At 40.3% G+C, this 17,605-nt stretch overlaps 1 protein-coding gene across 3 annotated transcripts in view; it reads right to left on the bottom strand.

Annotated features, from left to right (window-relative positions):
• Nucleotides 1-17,605, bottom strand: part of lpp (LIM domain containing preferred translocation partner in lipoma) — a 181,159-nt gene that overhangs the window by 91,701 nt on the left and 71,853 nt on the right. For all 3 annotated transcript variants that reach the window (XM_014974477.2, XM_014974437.2, XM_014974442.2), the window contains 2 exons: nt 8,410-8,513; nt 1,970-2,092 (listed from right to left, as the gene is read on the bottom strand). In XM_014974477.2, the coding sequence (XP_014829963.2) occupies nt 1,970-2,092; nt 8,410-8,513 (227 nt within the window). The remainder of the gene's footprint in view (nt 1-1,969; nt 2,093-8,409; nt 8,514-17,605) is intronic.

Raw genomic sequence — 17,605 nt, 5'->3', positions numbered from 1 at the left:
TCCTCACCGATCGCAATCCTTTCAGGTATTACAGTTTGCCTCGAATATTTCACTGGAGAAATTATCCGCATGCTGCCCTAAGCCCCAAAGAGCTTCCCCAGTCTAAACACAATTGCTTTGGAGGGCTTTTTTTCTGTTCTTTTATTCACATGTCCTACATTTATTGTGTGTCAAATAATTTAGTTAAACTGCCCAAGGCTTTGACTTTTTCAAGTTGCTCTTAATATCGTTTCGTATCGACTAATGATATAGGTCAGGACTCATTTTGTCATGGCAGTATTTCTGTCAGGATACATGTTGGTATGTTTTCTACAGGGAAAATCTGTACATGTTAATAACTAGTAGCATCTGTCCAGTTTCACTGAGCATATAGCTTCAGGCTAAAGCTAGGTTCATCACTGACTCATTCATCTAGGCCTCAGGGATCATGCGCATCAATCCTGCACATTCGAAACTTTTGTAATTCGCCGCAGACCGAACTCGTGCCACCTTCCACTCAAAATGGATGATGTATAAGGTGCTTCACCCATACCGGCATCGATATGATCCCTCTGTAGCTGTGTTTTCCTTAAACGTTTGCAAAATGTTTTCCACATTCTGCTAATGTCGAACAAAAACCCCCACAATTTTCTAATTGAGCTTTTTCCATGAAATAAGAAATATAATCAAAATCACAGGTGAATAAGTCTGCTCATTAAAAATCATGGCTGTAAATAGTTACAAATCGGGACTTTATTGAGGTATTGGTGTTAGAAGCCCCTTCTTCTTGGAAGTGGTTGTGTATATATGTGGTGTTTTTGGGAAATTGTAATTGGTTACTTTACAGAAGAGCTGTGGATTCAACACTTTGGAATGACACTGAACTATTGATGAACTATTCAATGCTGAGAGTTTTGGTGGAGGCAGCTGGACACTGTCCAAGGAGTCCAGTGGCTACAAAGGATGACCTTGATGCTGCATACAAAGTGTTTCCATTGCACTTTTACAAAACACAAATTTCAATACGACTGAAAATATCACCATACAGCAAAAATGTTTTATAAAAAAAATTTGAGTTTTTGGAAAATTGCCATGTATATTTTCATTATTCCATTTTGCGCAACTTTATGATCAATGGAAGCATGTTCATTTTCTTGAAAATATCCCAGGACAATTTCCAAATCATCCATTTTGAGAGAACCTTTAGAAGTAGGATTTGGGAAAACACAAGAAACCTTAATAACAAACACTTTAATTTTTTACCCTAAAAATATTAAATTAAGCATAAAAACAAGTGCAAAGAAAATTATATATATTCTAATAGTATTTTACTCTTTGTCTTTTTAAGATTACTGGTGGTGTGTTGGTATTGTTAATACTGTCTTCCAATAACATGTAATTTAGTCACATTTTCAAACTTCCTGTCAACTTTCAACCTTTTTCAACATGAAAACACAGAGAGCTCACCACCAGGCTTAGCTAGTTCCTTCATGACAAACTACAAACTGTTTAGCTCAGGCAGCTGTGATGCGAACGTGCAACGCGTGCCTTAAGGAAAAATACAATCTTGCGCTGGCTGTTTATGCAAGACGTAAATAAAATTCCTGCTAGGATCAGAATGCTGCTTGACCAGAACGGTGGTGATGTGAGATTGTCGCTCAGGTCTCAGTCAAACACGCCAACATTGTTAAGAAACTACAACTACTGCCCTGCATTTGGTTTTCTCCACAAACAAGTCAAGTAGTGATTGATTCCCAAGTCTGTCTGAACTCAGATGACCTCTAGGAGATGTACGCTGTCTTTCAGTCAAATATAGGATTTCCGATCCACAGACAGTTTTTTTCTCAACCACCTTCATGAATATTCCTGTGTAGTAGGAATAAATATGAATGTTTAGGAGTGATCTGGGAGCTTCCTGGCTGTTTTGTGCGGGTCGCTGTGAGTTCTCTTCGAGTTCTTGTCAAAGTGTGAATCTGAGCCCGAGACTTACTTGCGTGCCTCGTGGCTTGTAGGGCGAGCTGCTCTCCAAGTCTTCCAGGATGCTGGTGAGAGAGTCGATCTCTGCATCCAGGCTGGAGCGCCTCTCCTCCAGAGTCTTCTCAGGTCTTTTCATCTGAGAGAAAACACAACACACCCGGCTTTAGAGAACGACTGACACACTGCAACCCAAATGTTGGACTTTTACACTGACACAAACAGAGTACGAGCGTATGAACCGATGATGTGACGTCCTCTGCGTGCTGTGCTTAAATACCCTCAGTTTTTAGTGGAGAGAGCAGCTGAAACACCAGTCATTACACTTTATGACGTTTGACAAAGTGCAAAGTTATGCAGCAGGATAAGTTTTCCACTCAGTTTTAACCAAAGACAATAACTGAAATTGTGCTAAAAATTATGTTACAAGCTTAAATATCAATGAGTCATATTAAAACAAAGAGCAGACATGCTAGTATTAGCCTGGCTGGTGGCTAGCACTTAAGCTTGCCGCTCTGTATGAGAAGGAGAGTAGATAGATTGTGTTGGAGTAACATGTAGCCCATCCTGAAGAACCTGCAGTTGGGACAAAGTGTCTGTCAGGTGTTGGTTCAATTGGGGAATAAAGTTGCGACATTTGTTACATTTTCCCTTGATGCGGTTCTCTTTCACACTACTCTATGTCAAACAATACAAACTGTTTCAAAAACCTCCTCGCCTGTGGTGGCGCTGGACCGAGAACTACTGAAGGAAACATGAACACAACTTCCTTATTCAGAAAATGTAAACAAAAATGGAGTGGTGTCAGATTTTAGCCATTGTAAGCTTTTTTATCTTTGGTAAAAGACTAGGAGCCATTTTTCCCGCTAGCGTTAGACTCTTGTGTTTGTTTTGGTTGTATTTACCAAGAATGCCCTGCACTAAGGCCATTTCCTGCTTTTGGAGCGGTGTCAGGTCTGCTTGCGTTCATTTATGCATTCAAACCGCACTAGAGTTCACTTCAACCGAACTGAGACTTGGGTCTGTAGGCCGACCAGAGATCTCTTTTTCAGGGAGAGTTTGATTGCTCCTTCACACCTCCCCAAATGAGCTGGACTTTCTAGAGAAACAAACTAGAAATGCATATCAAGGACAACCTTGAGAAGAATGCATCTCTGGCCAGAGTTCTCCTATGTGGCTAGCCTTGACTAATGTTGGCTAGCCAACATTACTCCTATTTCTATCGGATAAACATTCCCCGACCTCCAGTTCTTCTGGACGGGTCCTCTGTTAAAAATAAGAAGATGCCGTTTGTCTGGAAATACCTCCATCCAAGCATGGCTCTTTTTAGGCTTTTTGCTGGTTTCAAACTATGATGCTGGCCACAAGCTGCAGGCTGCAGGAGGTAACATGTCTGTCTGAAAAAAAGCTGAGTGCGTCCTGAATGCCGGGACACATGGCATGTATAATTAACTCACTAAGCTTTACAAAGAAAAGAATGCTGGGAGGGGGAATCTATATTCAATGTGAAAGGCACGTTTACCGTGTTACTTCCATACTTTTGTTCTTTCACCAGCAAGTTACATTTTTAAAACGTGCTATTGGCCCTTGAGCTGACACCAGCTTAACATTAGATCTCATTACTAGAGAATGAAATGGATTTTTATTTTAAAACAACTAAACTTGATGTAAAAATCAGTGCTTTGAATATTTAAATAGGATACACTCCGACTGTTTGTGTCCCGATATTGACATTAAAGAGGCATCCATCAACTGGCCAGAGATTGGGATTAGCCTTTTTTCTGTTGTCCGGCTACAATTGATAAGTCAAGGACTAAAAGACAAACATATATATACATATATATATATACATATATATATATACATATATATATATATATATATATATATATATATATATATGTAAATGGTGGAAGGTTTTAGCTTTGATGCACTTAATGAATAAATCATTAAGCGCATCAAAGCTAAAACCTTCCACCATTTTCAGTCCATACATCGTTTGCAACAATTCACAAAAGCTACCTATTAGTCGTCTTTGTCGACACATAATTGCTGTAACCATAGCAACACATGGAGGAATATTTTAGAAATTAAGTGTTAAAAGCAGCTATTAAAATAGTCAATGGTTTTAAAGAAAGTCTTAAGTCTTAAATTCAGACTTCAGACCATCCCAGATCCAGAGGAGACACAGAGTTATGATTAGGTTGCTGAATATTTAATGTGCAAACAGGGCTGAAACAATTAATTGGATTTATTGTGATTTATCCATTATTGAAATAATTGTCTAATTTAGTAATCGATTAACTGGAGTTAACTGGAGCATGCAGACTCTGAAACAGGCCATTTGCTGAAAGAACAACACAGTCAGAGTAATAATTAGGCCAAACCTATACAAAAAAGCAAATGCATTTCTTTCCAGTTATTAATCTGTTAAATGACAAAATAGTGAACAGGTCAGCTCTACACTGTAATGATGTTAAGACAAGCAGAAGGAGCTTAACTTTTCACATGTTGATGTTTGAAGGAATATGTTTAGCTGCAGATTCAACCTTTACTACAAATGATAAAGTGATCACTAAAAGAATGCTGTGTCATCGCATTTCAGGCAATAAAATGTTTGTTTTCTTATTTAGAAAATAATTGAATTACTTCTTTATTTGCATTTTAATGCATTTTTAATGTTGTATTAAAATGGATAAAGTGGTTAAATATACTCTGCAATATGTGCCAGTTATTTTTTTTAACTCATCGATGGATTACTCATCAGAATTATCGAAAGAATAATCGACAACTAAAATAATCAGTTGGAGTCTTAATCTGGAAATAACTTTTAAACAATACCTATTTGATGCCTCCTCTTTGTTTTTTGTTTTTTTTATTTTGTTTAGTCATTTTTTGACTAGTTTTTGCTTTGTTCTCCTTAAGGGTGGAGGACAGGAAGTGCTGGATCTGCAAAGGTCCTTTAAGCAGATCAACAACAGTCTGATAAAGTTTGGAGAAAGGTCTGATGCATAAATTGGAATAAACTTGGAATTCATTCACTTGTGTTGGAAGAATGTAGCATATTTATAAACTTAGAAAAAAAATCCAGCATTATTTAAATCTGGAATGATGTAAGTCAGACCTCAAAGGAAACGGGTAATTGGTCTCTGCTAGGAAAATCCTGATTGGTGCACGTCCGATTGTTGTAACTTCCTTTCTTTTTTTCAAAACTTTCAAAATCCAAGTCTGTTAACCTGAGCCACAGCTAAAAGAAAAGATTTGAGCTAGACAGGGTTAAACTGCCTTTAAAAGTTCATGTCAAAGCCTTCAACAAGCTCAGAGCAACTCTGCCTCTCTACCGCACAAAGACACTCTCTCCTCCTTTCTTTCCTGCCGTCCTTCGACTTTTGTATTACGGTTTTCAAAGTTCCCGTTTCACCTTGACCTCACGCGATCCTCCCGAAAGCCGCACATCAATCGTGGAGACTTCTTGGAGGGAGAGGCGGCGAGAGGGAGAGCGTGAGAAAAAGAAAGAGAGAGAGAGAGAGAGAGAGAGAGAGAGAGAGAAAGAGAGAGAGAGGCTTTCGTAAACTTGGTGCACTATTCACCTCCAGCTTCTTCCTGCTCTTCCATTAAGAAGCGACACGATCGCCGCGATCCCAGCCGGGGACGATTCAATCAGAGGCAACAGCAGTCGAGATTAAAGCCGGATATTTTCTAACTAATATTGTCACCACATCTCCTCTTAATGGAGACGAGAAGCGCCGTGTTTGTGGGGGAGCTCGGTTTGAAAGCATCACGAACGCTACAACAGCGCCTACTGATTTATTAATCCACATTTCCGGGATTTTTTTTTTTTTTTTTTTTGCCTTAGAGAAATATGCTACCTCATCACATCATATGACCCCTAAATATTCCAGTAGAGGAAGCACAAATATTGTGACCGCGATATCTGGGAAACACTTAAACTGACGTGACCATTAGTGGCAGGGATTTCTGCTAAATTCCCGGGAATTTCTCCACGAAAATGACAGATGTATTTTTAGGGCCTCTGAACCGCACTCGCGACTGCAAGACGACTTCTTGCAATTGCCTGCGGGGGCTTTTTCAGTTGCTTGGATCAATGACTGCTTCTCATTCTAATGTTATGTGTTTGGATTACCTGTCACAAGCCATTACGGAGGCAGGGCCTGCAGAGCGTCTCCCTAAAAACATCTGAGGCAGTCGCGAGCGGGGGGTAAACAAAGAGGCGCGCTAATGGCTCCGAACGAATCAACAAAGGAATTTACCCCTCCCGCCCACCCAATAAAAAAAAAAATAGATATTCAAAAATAAAACAGCAGCCAAACTTGTTTAGGAGTGAAAACGAGGAGGAAGAGGGGAAGAAGTCGCAGTCTTTGTGGGAATTTACAACGCGGATGGCGGCCAAAACGAGATATTTGTCTTTTTGTGTGTCGTAATCCACACGTCTCTCTGCCTGGGTGATGAAGATCACTTTTTCTGCCTTCTCCGACGTTAAATACAGTTTAATGCATGTGTTATTCATTTGGCATATAGGATTTCTCTGCTAGAGCCAAGAGAAAGACGTTCTGATTGATAACCGTCGTCTTTTTTTTCCCGCCCGATAAAGAGGAAAAATGGAAAGTTGTGGTTTGGTTAGGGGATGTATAATTAGGATAACAGTTCTATATTAGGGAATTAGACTGCCAGCAAGATCCTTTTAGAGGCTGAAGAGCAGAAAACGGGAAGTCCAAGATGAATAAAAGAATAAGAAGTTGGTGGCTGGCATGCATTTGTTTTTTTAAAGGAAGGCATTTAATGGGATTTTTCTTTGGGGGGGGGTGAAAGTTTCAATAAATGTATTTATACATGTGTATTTTTCCATTTAAGGCTTTGAGAGGAAAGCAGAAGTGAGAAGGCTTTGGGTACTTTGTAACGTTGGCATTTCTTCTTACGACAGAAAAAAGTTGACATTCTGGCAGCGAGGTTTTCTAAGCGACAAGGTCCGTTAGGTTGCATTTTTATCCCATTCAACAGTGTAAAGTCACATTTTGGACTCTTATTCAGGCTTTTCCGTCTGACGTGTGTTCAGAACGTGGTTTTCTTTTGCCTTGTTGCAAAACCAATGACTGGATCTTAATGGGTTGAGGTCTTGGAAATGGCACTGGTGGCACTTAGTCTGCTGTTCCTAAAAATGGAAATCAGTTTTAGGTAAAAACAAACAAAAGAAAAACCCTGATATGCAGTTTTTATTTTGACTTGTTTCTAACCCCAAATTTTTCTGTCTTAAGTGTTTTACAGTAACCAATCATTACTCACTTTGATTTGTAGTTGAATAGTTCACATTAGGGAATCTTTATATATCAGGGTCTTTCTATGCAGGGTTCTTCAGAGAGACTATGAACAGTTACTATCTTAAATGCCTAAAAAAATTAAAGAGTGGATTAATCTTATATTAAGTTATATTATAGGAACAGTAGTTTTCTAGGCACATAGAAACTGCAGCTCCAAGGAGGAGGAGCTAGGTCCACCAAGATGTTTTGCACCTTGCCATGGGAGAGTAAAGGATTTCTCCAATATGCATGAAAGAATCAAAGCAACACTTCAGGTATGTTTTTGGTTAAGGAATGACATTATAAGATGATGAAAAGCTCAAAAAAGTCAATTTTACATAATACTGTCCCTTTAAAATCCATACTTCATCTTTACCTCTCAGACCTGATAATATAACAACTGAAGATAACAATTCCTTGATTCTGCTATAAAATGGCACTATGTGCCTGGAAGACACATAATACTGTCGCTTTAAACCACAAGTAGAAAGGGGAGCAGTACCATGAACTGTGAGAACTTGTCCCATAGCCACTGCGATTGTGTGGAGTTTTGAGGATTTGCAGAAACGTTTGTATAGATTTCTAGTAAAGGAAGCTGATTTGGATGGGACCTCCCTGCATTCCTCTGAGCCAGGGCCAAATCTAAAGGCGGTGCAGGGAGGCAGATCTGCCGGCCGGCTCAGCCCCGCATTGCTCCGGCTGAGCAGAAATCCCCAACTTCACCTTACTCAACACTTTGTTATAATTTGGACAGAAAGCGTTTGGATCGCCATTTCTACCCTCGCTGCTAACACAGAATAAAGGAATGTGAAGCACTTGGAGGATTTCTCAGCAGAGGTCAAGTGCTGAGAGAGTCGATGAGAGCTGGGAGGCCACATATCCCGGGGGGCGAAACGGGGATAGATGCCTGTGGGTATTATGACTAGCAAGGCAAAGCTAAATGACCGGGCTCCACCATTAGGTGTCAGCCTTCCATCCATCCTGCAGTAGAGCGGAGTGTGAGTCCCTGGGTTCTCTGCAGCTGGCTCCAGCTCAAACTGAAAGACAAGTTTTGCGTTGGAGCTCCATGCCGTCTCTGCTTTCTGTGCTGACCCTATGAGAGTCGACGGCCAACAGCATGCAACGCTGCAGCTCGTCTTACCTGGTAATCGAATGAGTTATCCGCCGGCGGAGGGGGGAAGGAACCGGGCGGTGATGGGAAACCAGTAAACTCTTCGGCAGGGGGTGGAGGGGGAGGGTAGTCCACTGGGATGGAGGCGAAATCACACACACACACACACAGACACACAAAGAAAAAACAAAAATAGTTTATTAACAACTTCCTATTTTTTTTCTGCAAACTGTCACAATTATGTAAGAGTTTCTTCTGAACACAAAACCTAAAGAAAAAAACATTATTGGGGGGCAGGAAAAGTAAAAGAATAAACATCTATGACTCGAGACTAGCAAGCAACAGGTTGTTCTGCACCGTCAAACACAGAATAATAAAAAATGATTTAACGAAACTTCAAGGCAGATCATTTGACTCGAGGAATTTTAATAATCGAGGTATTCGAATCATTCGAGGAATCGCTACGACTCTAATCTGTACATTATTGGGGTTTTAGATGGTAGAACACCTGCAAGTTGTGATCAACTGTCATGGATGAAAAATACTAGTTGGTTTTATTTCACCAAGTCTGAAAAGTGCAGAGTTTGTCCGTGTTCATCATTCTGATTGGGTGGAGAGATTCTGTAAACATCAAATTCAAAGTTTTACCCATGATTCACAACTTGGACTAGACCATTCTTACGTATGCACATGTTTGGATCTAAACAATGGGTGTCATAAGTCCATTGCAAATTTGGTCCAAAACCGATGCATATTTAAAACAAAAACAGAGACTACAATTTTCACTTATATCAGGCCTTTTTAAAAAGATCTAGATATATTTCTTAAAATCAAAGGAATTACATAAAACTCAAAGAATTTTGCTTTTAATTTAATTGGAAGATGTGGTGTAAAAAGGATTGCAAGCATCCAGCAACACAAAAGCAGACTTTGGCCTACCCATTTATCAAGCGGTTTCAACCAAAGAGTGACCCATATCCTGTTCTTGTGGCTGAGAAAACTCATTTCAGATGGAGAAAACTGAAAACAATTCACACCAAAAGTTTGGAACACTCTATGGCTTTTTTTAAAATTGGGAAAATATGTGAGAACAGAGATTTACAAAGATTACCCAGACCACAAAGATCACACTTTGCTAGCTTTATCAAAACAGTGTGTGTTTTATAGCATCAGTTTAACATAGAGCAGATAGAAAACAACATTTTCTCATGTTTAATAAATGAAAATTCAACTTTTGTGGCCCACAAGCTCTTTCTCCTCGACACATTTGATCCAGGTGGTAAAACGTTTGGACACCACAGATCCAAACTCTTCAGGTCATTGTCCTGCTGGAAGGTGAACTTTAACCTCTGTCTTTTCCAGGCTATAAAAAGTTTCTATTCCTCCAGTATTACCTAGAATTCAACTCCATCCATCTTCCTGGTCCTTGCTGAAGAAAATCCTTCCCACAGCATGACACAGCCACCACCATGTTTCACCATAGGAATGGTGTGGTCAGACGGAGGTGGTTTCCCACTCCACAGAGCGTTTTGCATGTACACCAAAATAACTGTCTTTGTCTCACCTGACCACATCGTCTTCTTTCGCATGCTGGTGTCCAAAGTGCGGCCTGGGGGGCCCCTCGACTGATTTTGTAGCTCCGCCCCCACAAATACAATTAAAAAATGACTGAAATTTGGCCTGCCAACACATGTGGTTGAAACAGATGTTTAAATTTTTAATTAAAACTAAAACTAAGAACTAAAACAATTTAGTTGCGCCTTCTCGGTGTACGATTATTACAGACAAATTAAAATCATCTTGGATTGGAAAATGTTTGATCTTTTAATAGTCAGGCTTTTTAATTTCACAGTAAATAGGAATACTTCTACTTAGTGAGTTTTACTCCAGAGAAGACTTTAGTTGCCCCCAAATCTGCATTTGACTAATTTATCAAAACTTGGTTAAACAGTAAAAGTGATCCAAATTCTGTCCTTTTAGTTGAAACTTTTTTCTTTTTAGTTGTTTTTTTTTTTTTCCCACCAACATTTGCTAATTGGAATCGATTTTTGGAGAACGTGACCAATAGTTTTAGTTCAGCTGTGGAGTTCTGCAGCTCCTCCAGAGTCACCAAAGGCCCATTTGGTCAGATTGTCTGAATAATTTGGCTTCCATGCTGAAAACTCTGTATTGTTTTCATCAGTTAATTATGTGCAACTCTGTGCTGGTCTATTCTGGTGAAATAACCAAATCTTTCGGGTAGCAACGTGCCAATTTCCACATGCCAGATGTCGTTTTCCCTCCTAGTTTCAGACACGAGAACAGTCTATTCCTCTCATTCCGGTAAAGAGGTGCATGTCGTTTAAATCCAGCATCTCTGCAAAGTGCTGAGAAATTAGCACTAACAGCTGAATTAATTGATTCATCTTCATTTGCCTGAACCGTTATCTGTCTCCAGCTGTAAAATCAAATCAGGCGTTTTCAAAGAGGTCACGGAGTTATTAGAGAGAGAAGGAGAGTGGAGGAGACAAAAGAAGCAGCGCCTCGTTATCCCTCGTCAATCGACTGACACACATAATTGCAGCAATTTGCTTAACTAAGAAGTAATAATCTGCAGTAAGCACGGGTGTCCCACCTCCCCTCCCCGCTCCCCGAGATTGAAAATGTAAAATGTCGTGTTACAAACTGGCACACAAGGTGTCTGCTCCGCTAGAGGACACGAAACATGCCAAGTGTGCGCTTCTGAAGTCCGCGCTAATCCAAGGATTGCGTCCCGCCACATGTTTCAGACGGGATAAGGAGGTTCCGTGCCAAATTAAATTCTGATTTGGCTCTTCTCGGCGCAACGACTTACACTGAATCATTTGACCGTGTACTTCTAAGTACCAAACCAGACATGAGCTTTGCAAATTAAAGGCTTTTATGGGGGACGTAATGGGAATTTGTTCCAACGCAGAGACTTTGATGAGTCCTGCTCAGAAATTCCATTTGCTTTTCCGTGGCTTTTATCTGTTTTCATTAGGATCTAATTGATGTCATCAGTGTAGTTTATCCAAGGCAGCTGACCAAATTAATTAAGCGCGGTCTTCAGGCTGCCTCCGCGAAACGCGCAGCAAAGGGGGAAACGGAGGCTGGGAGATAATGCGGCGCGGCGCAAGCCGGACACGTCTGCGTCTCCACGCCGAAGGGGGAAAAAAATGCGAGCACTGCATTAAACATTCCCGCTGGGTGTTTGAGGCCGTCCATGTGAATTGTTTATATAATAACCTTGTGACCTCCATAGAAAAAAAAAACCCTCCAGAGTGTAACAGCTCCTCTGAACCTCTGGGACCGAACAGAAGACATGCCTCTGCACAACAAGGCTCTGCCTCGCCACCCTCCTCCTCCTCCTCCTCCTCCTCCTTTTTGAGAGAGTACGTCGCATGTAACTTGTGGCTTAGAGAGAATTAGAACACTAAGTTCATGTCTATTTCTCTCAGACATCCAACATGTTTAGGACTTATCGTTTCATGGAAACACAAGAGCTGTAAATGTTTCAGAGATGCATGATTTATTGAACAGGTCTTATGGTTTCTGCATGCGGAATGGGAGCTGCTAAGCGTCTTTGCTGAAAGGTTCTTGACCTTCTTTTCCTGCCGCCGCTCCACCTCGCCGCTCCAGACATTTAGGACCGGAACGCGCTTGTGCGCCGCCAGTGTTTGCGTTCCCAGCAGTCCCTTCGAGCGCAACCGTTTTCTCCCAAATGACTGCACTCGACCTTGGAGCTGTTTGTTGCCTACTCAGGGTCAGCAGAGAAGCAGTCACTTAACCAGGAGCTGCGCCGTTCCCTGGTCAAGTCACATGTGATGTTACGGCTCATTTCCATAATTGCACGTTTTTTTTAAACTGCGTGGCTTTGAAATGGAGCTGCGTGAAAATGTGTCGGCATCGAGAGTGCAACAAATGTACGTGCGGCGGTCCTTATGCGAGACGTCAGTTAAGGCCAATTAACTTGGTTGTGCTACATGGGAACAGACTCGTAAATGAAGTCTGTCACATTCAATTCAGTAAAATCTACATTTGAAAAACGGCAAAAAGACAGGTGGATTGCGACGTTTCAAATCATTGTATTTTTATGGAGGTGCAACATGTTGGTGTTTTACAGGGATTGAGTGATTTATATCTTTATCCACCAAATAGAGGCTTTATTTCTAAAGAAAGTTTTTTCTACACGTCAACACATATCTGCATTTCATATAGGCAGAGCAAGAGAGAGCAAGGCTTAAAGATAACATGAAGGCTAAACAGAGTGCAGAAAATTTGCTCTACCATGGAACATACTGGAATTTGTTTGAAGCTTCAAAGAACCTATTATTCACTACAGAAAACAGACAGAGGCCACAGTTTTATCATTGCTAGCCAAGGGAATATACTAACATATGAGATGGTAATGCAATTTTTAAATGATAACTCTAATACTTCAAGAATTTCTATTGAAATCTTACGGTGTTTCCACATTTGATAGTCCTGTAAACTCGGTTGTATCGGGGACCAAAACTGAAACATTTGTTCCACTTTGAACTGGTGCGGTTTCCTTTCACACTGCGCTGAGTCAAACAAATTAAACCTGTGAGCAACCTGTTTCCCTCCTCGCCTGTGGTGGCACTGAACCAGGAAGTACTGAAGGAAGTGGCACAGAAACCTCTGAAGAAGAAATTAGCACAACTTCGTTCTTCACAAAATGCAAACAAAAATGAAGCGGCGTCAGATTTCAGTTGTTGTAGGATTTCTCTTTTGTCTTTGGTTAAATATCATGAACCATTTGTTTGACTGTACAAACATGTCAAATAAAGCTGATTCTGATATTAGAAAGCCTATGGTACTATAATCTTGGTGTCACTGATATTGTACTTTCACCTTGAGAAAAAATACTGAGTTTTGCTAAATGGCTTCATATGCCTTATTTAAAAGTTGTACTGAGAATTGCAAAAAAAAAAAAAAAAAAAAGTCATTTACAGAATAAAAAGTTAACTTTTCAGCCTCTTATGATTTGAATCTTCTAAGATGATACCTTCAAAAGTGTCTCTAATGGGCCTTGTATAATTCAGGCATTCCAAATAGAGCCTTTCAAGTAGCTTTATAAATATTTCAAGAACTTTTCATACAGTAGAAAACAAAATTTCTCAGTGTCGCTATTTTCTAGTTTGCTGCAGCTCTCCTAAACACAACCAAGAAAGAAATTTGCGTGCTTGAACCTCAGCTGGGTTCTTTCATGCATGTTTTCTGCACACAGTGCCTTGGAAAGCTCCTCATGCTCATTGAACCTTTTCACATTCTGTCACATATCACCCAAAATCCTCTAAGTGTGTTATTGGGGTTTCATGAGACAGACCTACACAAACTAGCTCATGGTTGGAAAGCGACAGGGAAAAAGTGGTTTTCGACATTTCCTACAAATAAAAATGTACAAGACATGCATTTGCATTCAACCTCCCTGAGACGATACTATCGAGAACCACCGTTCACTGAATATACTGCGGCGAAGTTGGTACGGGAACGCCCCTAAAAGCTTTGCCCACCTACAGACAGAAGGTTTTGAATTGAAAATGCTGCAAGTTCTGCCAAAGACTTCTAATTGGATTCAGGTTTGAACTTTGGCTGGGTCATTGGAACACCTAATAAAGCGTTGATCCATGTAGCATCAGATGTATGTTTAGGGCTGTTTCCTTCAAGCATGAAGGAAAACGACTGAAAATTGAACTGCTGGTTTTATTCACAAGGCTTTTGCAGCCTCTAATTCAGGGTTAGACAAACTCTAGTCCTTCAGGGCTAGCATGTGGAACGTCTGGCTTTGACACAACTGCATCAAATATTTGGTCATTTGCTGGACACTGCAGAAGTTCATTGAATGGTAAACGTCTAACATTCAGTAGGTGAATTCTTAAGGCAATTTGTTGCACCGGATTTTATTAAAAAGGCTAAATACAAAAAAAAAAGGCAAAATATGTAGTTTTACTTCTACTTGTAAATTATAATAATTGGAAAATCGTGAAACATTTCATGAAATATTCTGTTCTTTTTTTAAGAGTTGTACATGTAAGGATGTGTAATCTCATAATTTACCTCGGAAATAGAAAGTATTTTAATTTCCACGTAAATACATTTATTTTATTCATCTGTCGAAAGACGTCAACAAAAATGCGTGCTGTAACTGAAGAAAACGTTAGGATACCACAGGCCCCAGCAGATGGTGTTATCCCATTGGTTGAAACAACTTCAGTGGGAATCTTCTTGTGTCAACATGTCAGTCTCTGACAACAGTTTCTTGCACTCTTGGACTTTCCATTTGTGAACTCTCAGCCAGTCCTTGGTCGATTTACTGGAATGTTTTGAATCATCGTTGTGATGCAGGGTCCAAGTTCTCCTTCAGCTTAATTTCATTAAAAAAATATCTACAGATAGTTGTCCTTTTTCTTAACCAACCCTCTGGTAGCAGAATTTAAGATTAATGGATGCAAGTCCCATGATGAGCATTTAAGGTTTTCTGAAACTTCCTTTAGCATCTCGTGGTCTGCTTCAAGAAGGCTACATGTCTAGATGCTAACCCTTGCTTTGACTGTCCCACCCTGGTAGACTCACTTCACAGTGGAGTGGCTGATTTCAGAGTTAAATCCCCTTAAATCTCTTACCACACACATAAGCTGCTCCAGTCTTGTTTCTGAAGGCTTCAGAAAGCTTTGTCAATCTCAACATCATGTTCGTTCTCACTTCCAACAGACAGGAGCACACCAGACTAATTAAAGTCCGAGGTTTGAACAAGACAAACCTGTAAAGTACTGAGTGTCAGCGTGTTCTCATCATATCCACCTGATGGAAAACGACTGTGTTTTTAACCATTTTAAGATTGAATACATACAAGGGGTGTTCTAATTTATTCATTACATTTTTCTTTTTTTATTATGGAAAAAAAGATTCTTTAGATATTAAAGTAATTGTTTTAATGTGAAACAATTCTAAGGATTTATTTACAAAAAATTGAAGCTTCGGATACTGTAAGTAATCACAACATGCTCAGATTTATTAAGTTAACTTAAGTTAGGCTGACTAAAATTGCACAAGTTTATGTTACTTAGTTAATTTAGTGAAATCTAAAAAACATTGAGGTGACAAGTTTGTATGTATTTTTTTAAGATTGGAGAACTAATTAGGTTTTGCAGAGCAGGAGGTGATTTGTCTTTCACTTGTTGACGATTGGGCAACATTGCAGGCCAACTGGTGTGTAAAAGTGTCTGAATTCAAGCAGGGAGAATGTCTAGTTCTGTTATAAATATTACAAAAAGGAAGACTAAAATCAGACATATTTGCCATTCAATTGGAAATGTCACTTGTGTTTCCCCTGTATTTTACCACTTCTCTTTTCCAGGAGGAAATTCCTAAGCTGCCTTTCTCCTCATCAGTATCAGACATTCTTCTGGTCTCCACTGAAATCATGGCATATTTGAGATTTTTTTTTGTTTTTTCACTCAGAACAATCTTAAAGTGAATGTTTTGAACTGAAAAACTTCTTTGGGAAAACTCATTTATATTTTTACGAGTCACAACAAGAGCTCATAAGTTCCCACCGCAGCTGCTGCATTTGCTGAGAAGCGTTTCCACACTCCGGCCAGCGCCACCAGAAATCAAACCCACTAAAAAATAAATAAAACAAACAAAACAAAACAAAACAAAACAAAAAAACTTCCCTTTTACGTCACTTGATATGTTGTATTTGCAACAAATCAGAAACCAACAGAGCTGAAAGCAGGCGAGCTCCTTCTGTGCTGTGAGTTAGCGCGGCCGCTAATGGCATCGCGCTTTATGGCGGCGCGCAGCAAGCTGAATTCAGGGAGCTGCAGGAGGAGGGGAGGACGGATACTGTGCTGTGAATGAAACCGACTCCATTTGCGACAATTGGGAGATGAAAGCTCCGAGTGAGTCGCTAATGAGAGAAGCAGCAGGAACACCTCCTTAATACGACAACTTCCCCTCCCTTTATTGAGCAATTACTTTTAAGTAGCTGCTTTGTGAACGAGGAATCCTAATCAGTGATTAAAGCTATTGGAGGGGGCCGTAAGAGGTGTAATTGGTTATCGGGCCGACCAGTGTTGTGGAGCAGACGATAAAGAGCCGAGCGATGGATCCAGCTGTGACACTCGCGCTAATATTAGACTTTGTTTTTCATATTAGCGATGTTTATGATTGGCTGTCGCGACCAAATGTGGCTAACAGTGGCTAATTAAATTTCCTACTCAAATTAAACCTTTAAATGTTCGTTGTCAGAAATTTCACACAGCAGAAAATCTTTTTCATTTCAAAGTAGTAGGGAGGATTAGTTACATCAGTAAGCGGTGAGGGAAGGAAGATTATACATTGAAGGTTGAGCATATGTTAGCAGATTTGCATATGTACAATTTCACCAGAGTTCTGTGTGTGTACGCAGCGGCCATCTGGCTTGTAAAGATTTAGGACAAAAGCCATGAAGTGCAATTCTCACACAAAGTGTCCAACACTTGACAGAAAGGAAAGGAAGAAAGAGGCTGCGAACTGAAGAAACCTAAAATACAGGGCGAGGGTGTTTTTGGCCGCACACAGTGGAAATTATCTCCCAACAACCTGAGCCTGATTTACGGGCTGAAAGCCGGAGTCGCCGCTGTCTGAGAGCCTCAGCGGGATCCCAAAAAAAAAAAAAAAAAGAAAAAAAAAGAAAAGAAAAGAGATTGTGGATTGTGTGTTGGGGTTGGGACCGTAGGTCCACATGTGGAGCTGAACTGTTAAAGTCACAGAACCGAAGTTTCGAGATTCCTGAGAAGGAAGGAACTGGGTTTGTTTTTAGGTCTGGCAAGACATCTTATCCAAGAGGAATCCTCGGCTCTGGCTTACTCTGGTATTCAACCCCATGCGGGGGTCTTCAGCCTCTTCAGGGTCAGTCGGTTCGTGTACGTATCGCTGCCCTGCGTCCCAGAAGATATGCGCGTCTGGAGGCTCAAACAGATAAGGTCTGCAGAAACGCATCACTAAACTGTAACAAATAAAAAAAGGGATAGTTCTGAAAGTGAAATACTAACAAATGTTTACAGTAAACTCTCTTAGCATCTAAATTTTATAGAAACCCCAGAGGCTAAAGCTAACGGGTAGTCCGAGAAGACCCAACACCAGAGGGGGCTTCTACTGACTTAAAATAACTACACACTGTAGTATTTCAAAGCAGTTCACACACTTTGATAAATCT

This window comes from Poecilia mexicana, unplaced genomic scaffold (assembly GCF_051168715.1).
Source record: "Poecilia mexicana isolate PSO_F unplaced genomic scaffold, ASM5116871v1 scaffold_4, whole genome shotgun sequence".
Classification (NCBI taxonomy): domain Eukaryota; kingdom Metazoa; phylum Chordata; class Actinopteri; order Cyprinodontiformes; family Poeciliidae; genus Poecilia; species Poecilia mexicana.
Note: the sequence above shows the minus strand (reverse complement) of the source record. Positions and strands in the feature narration are given on the sequence as shown.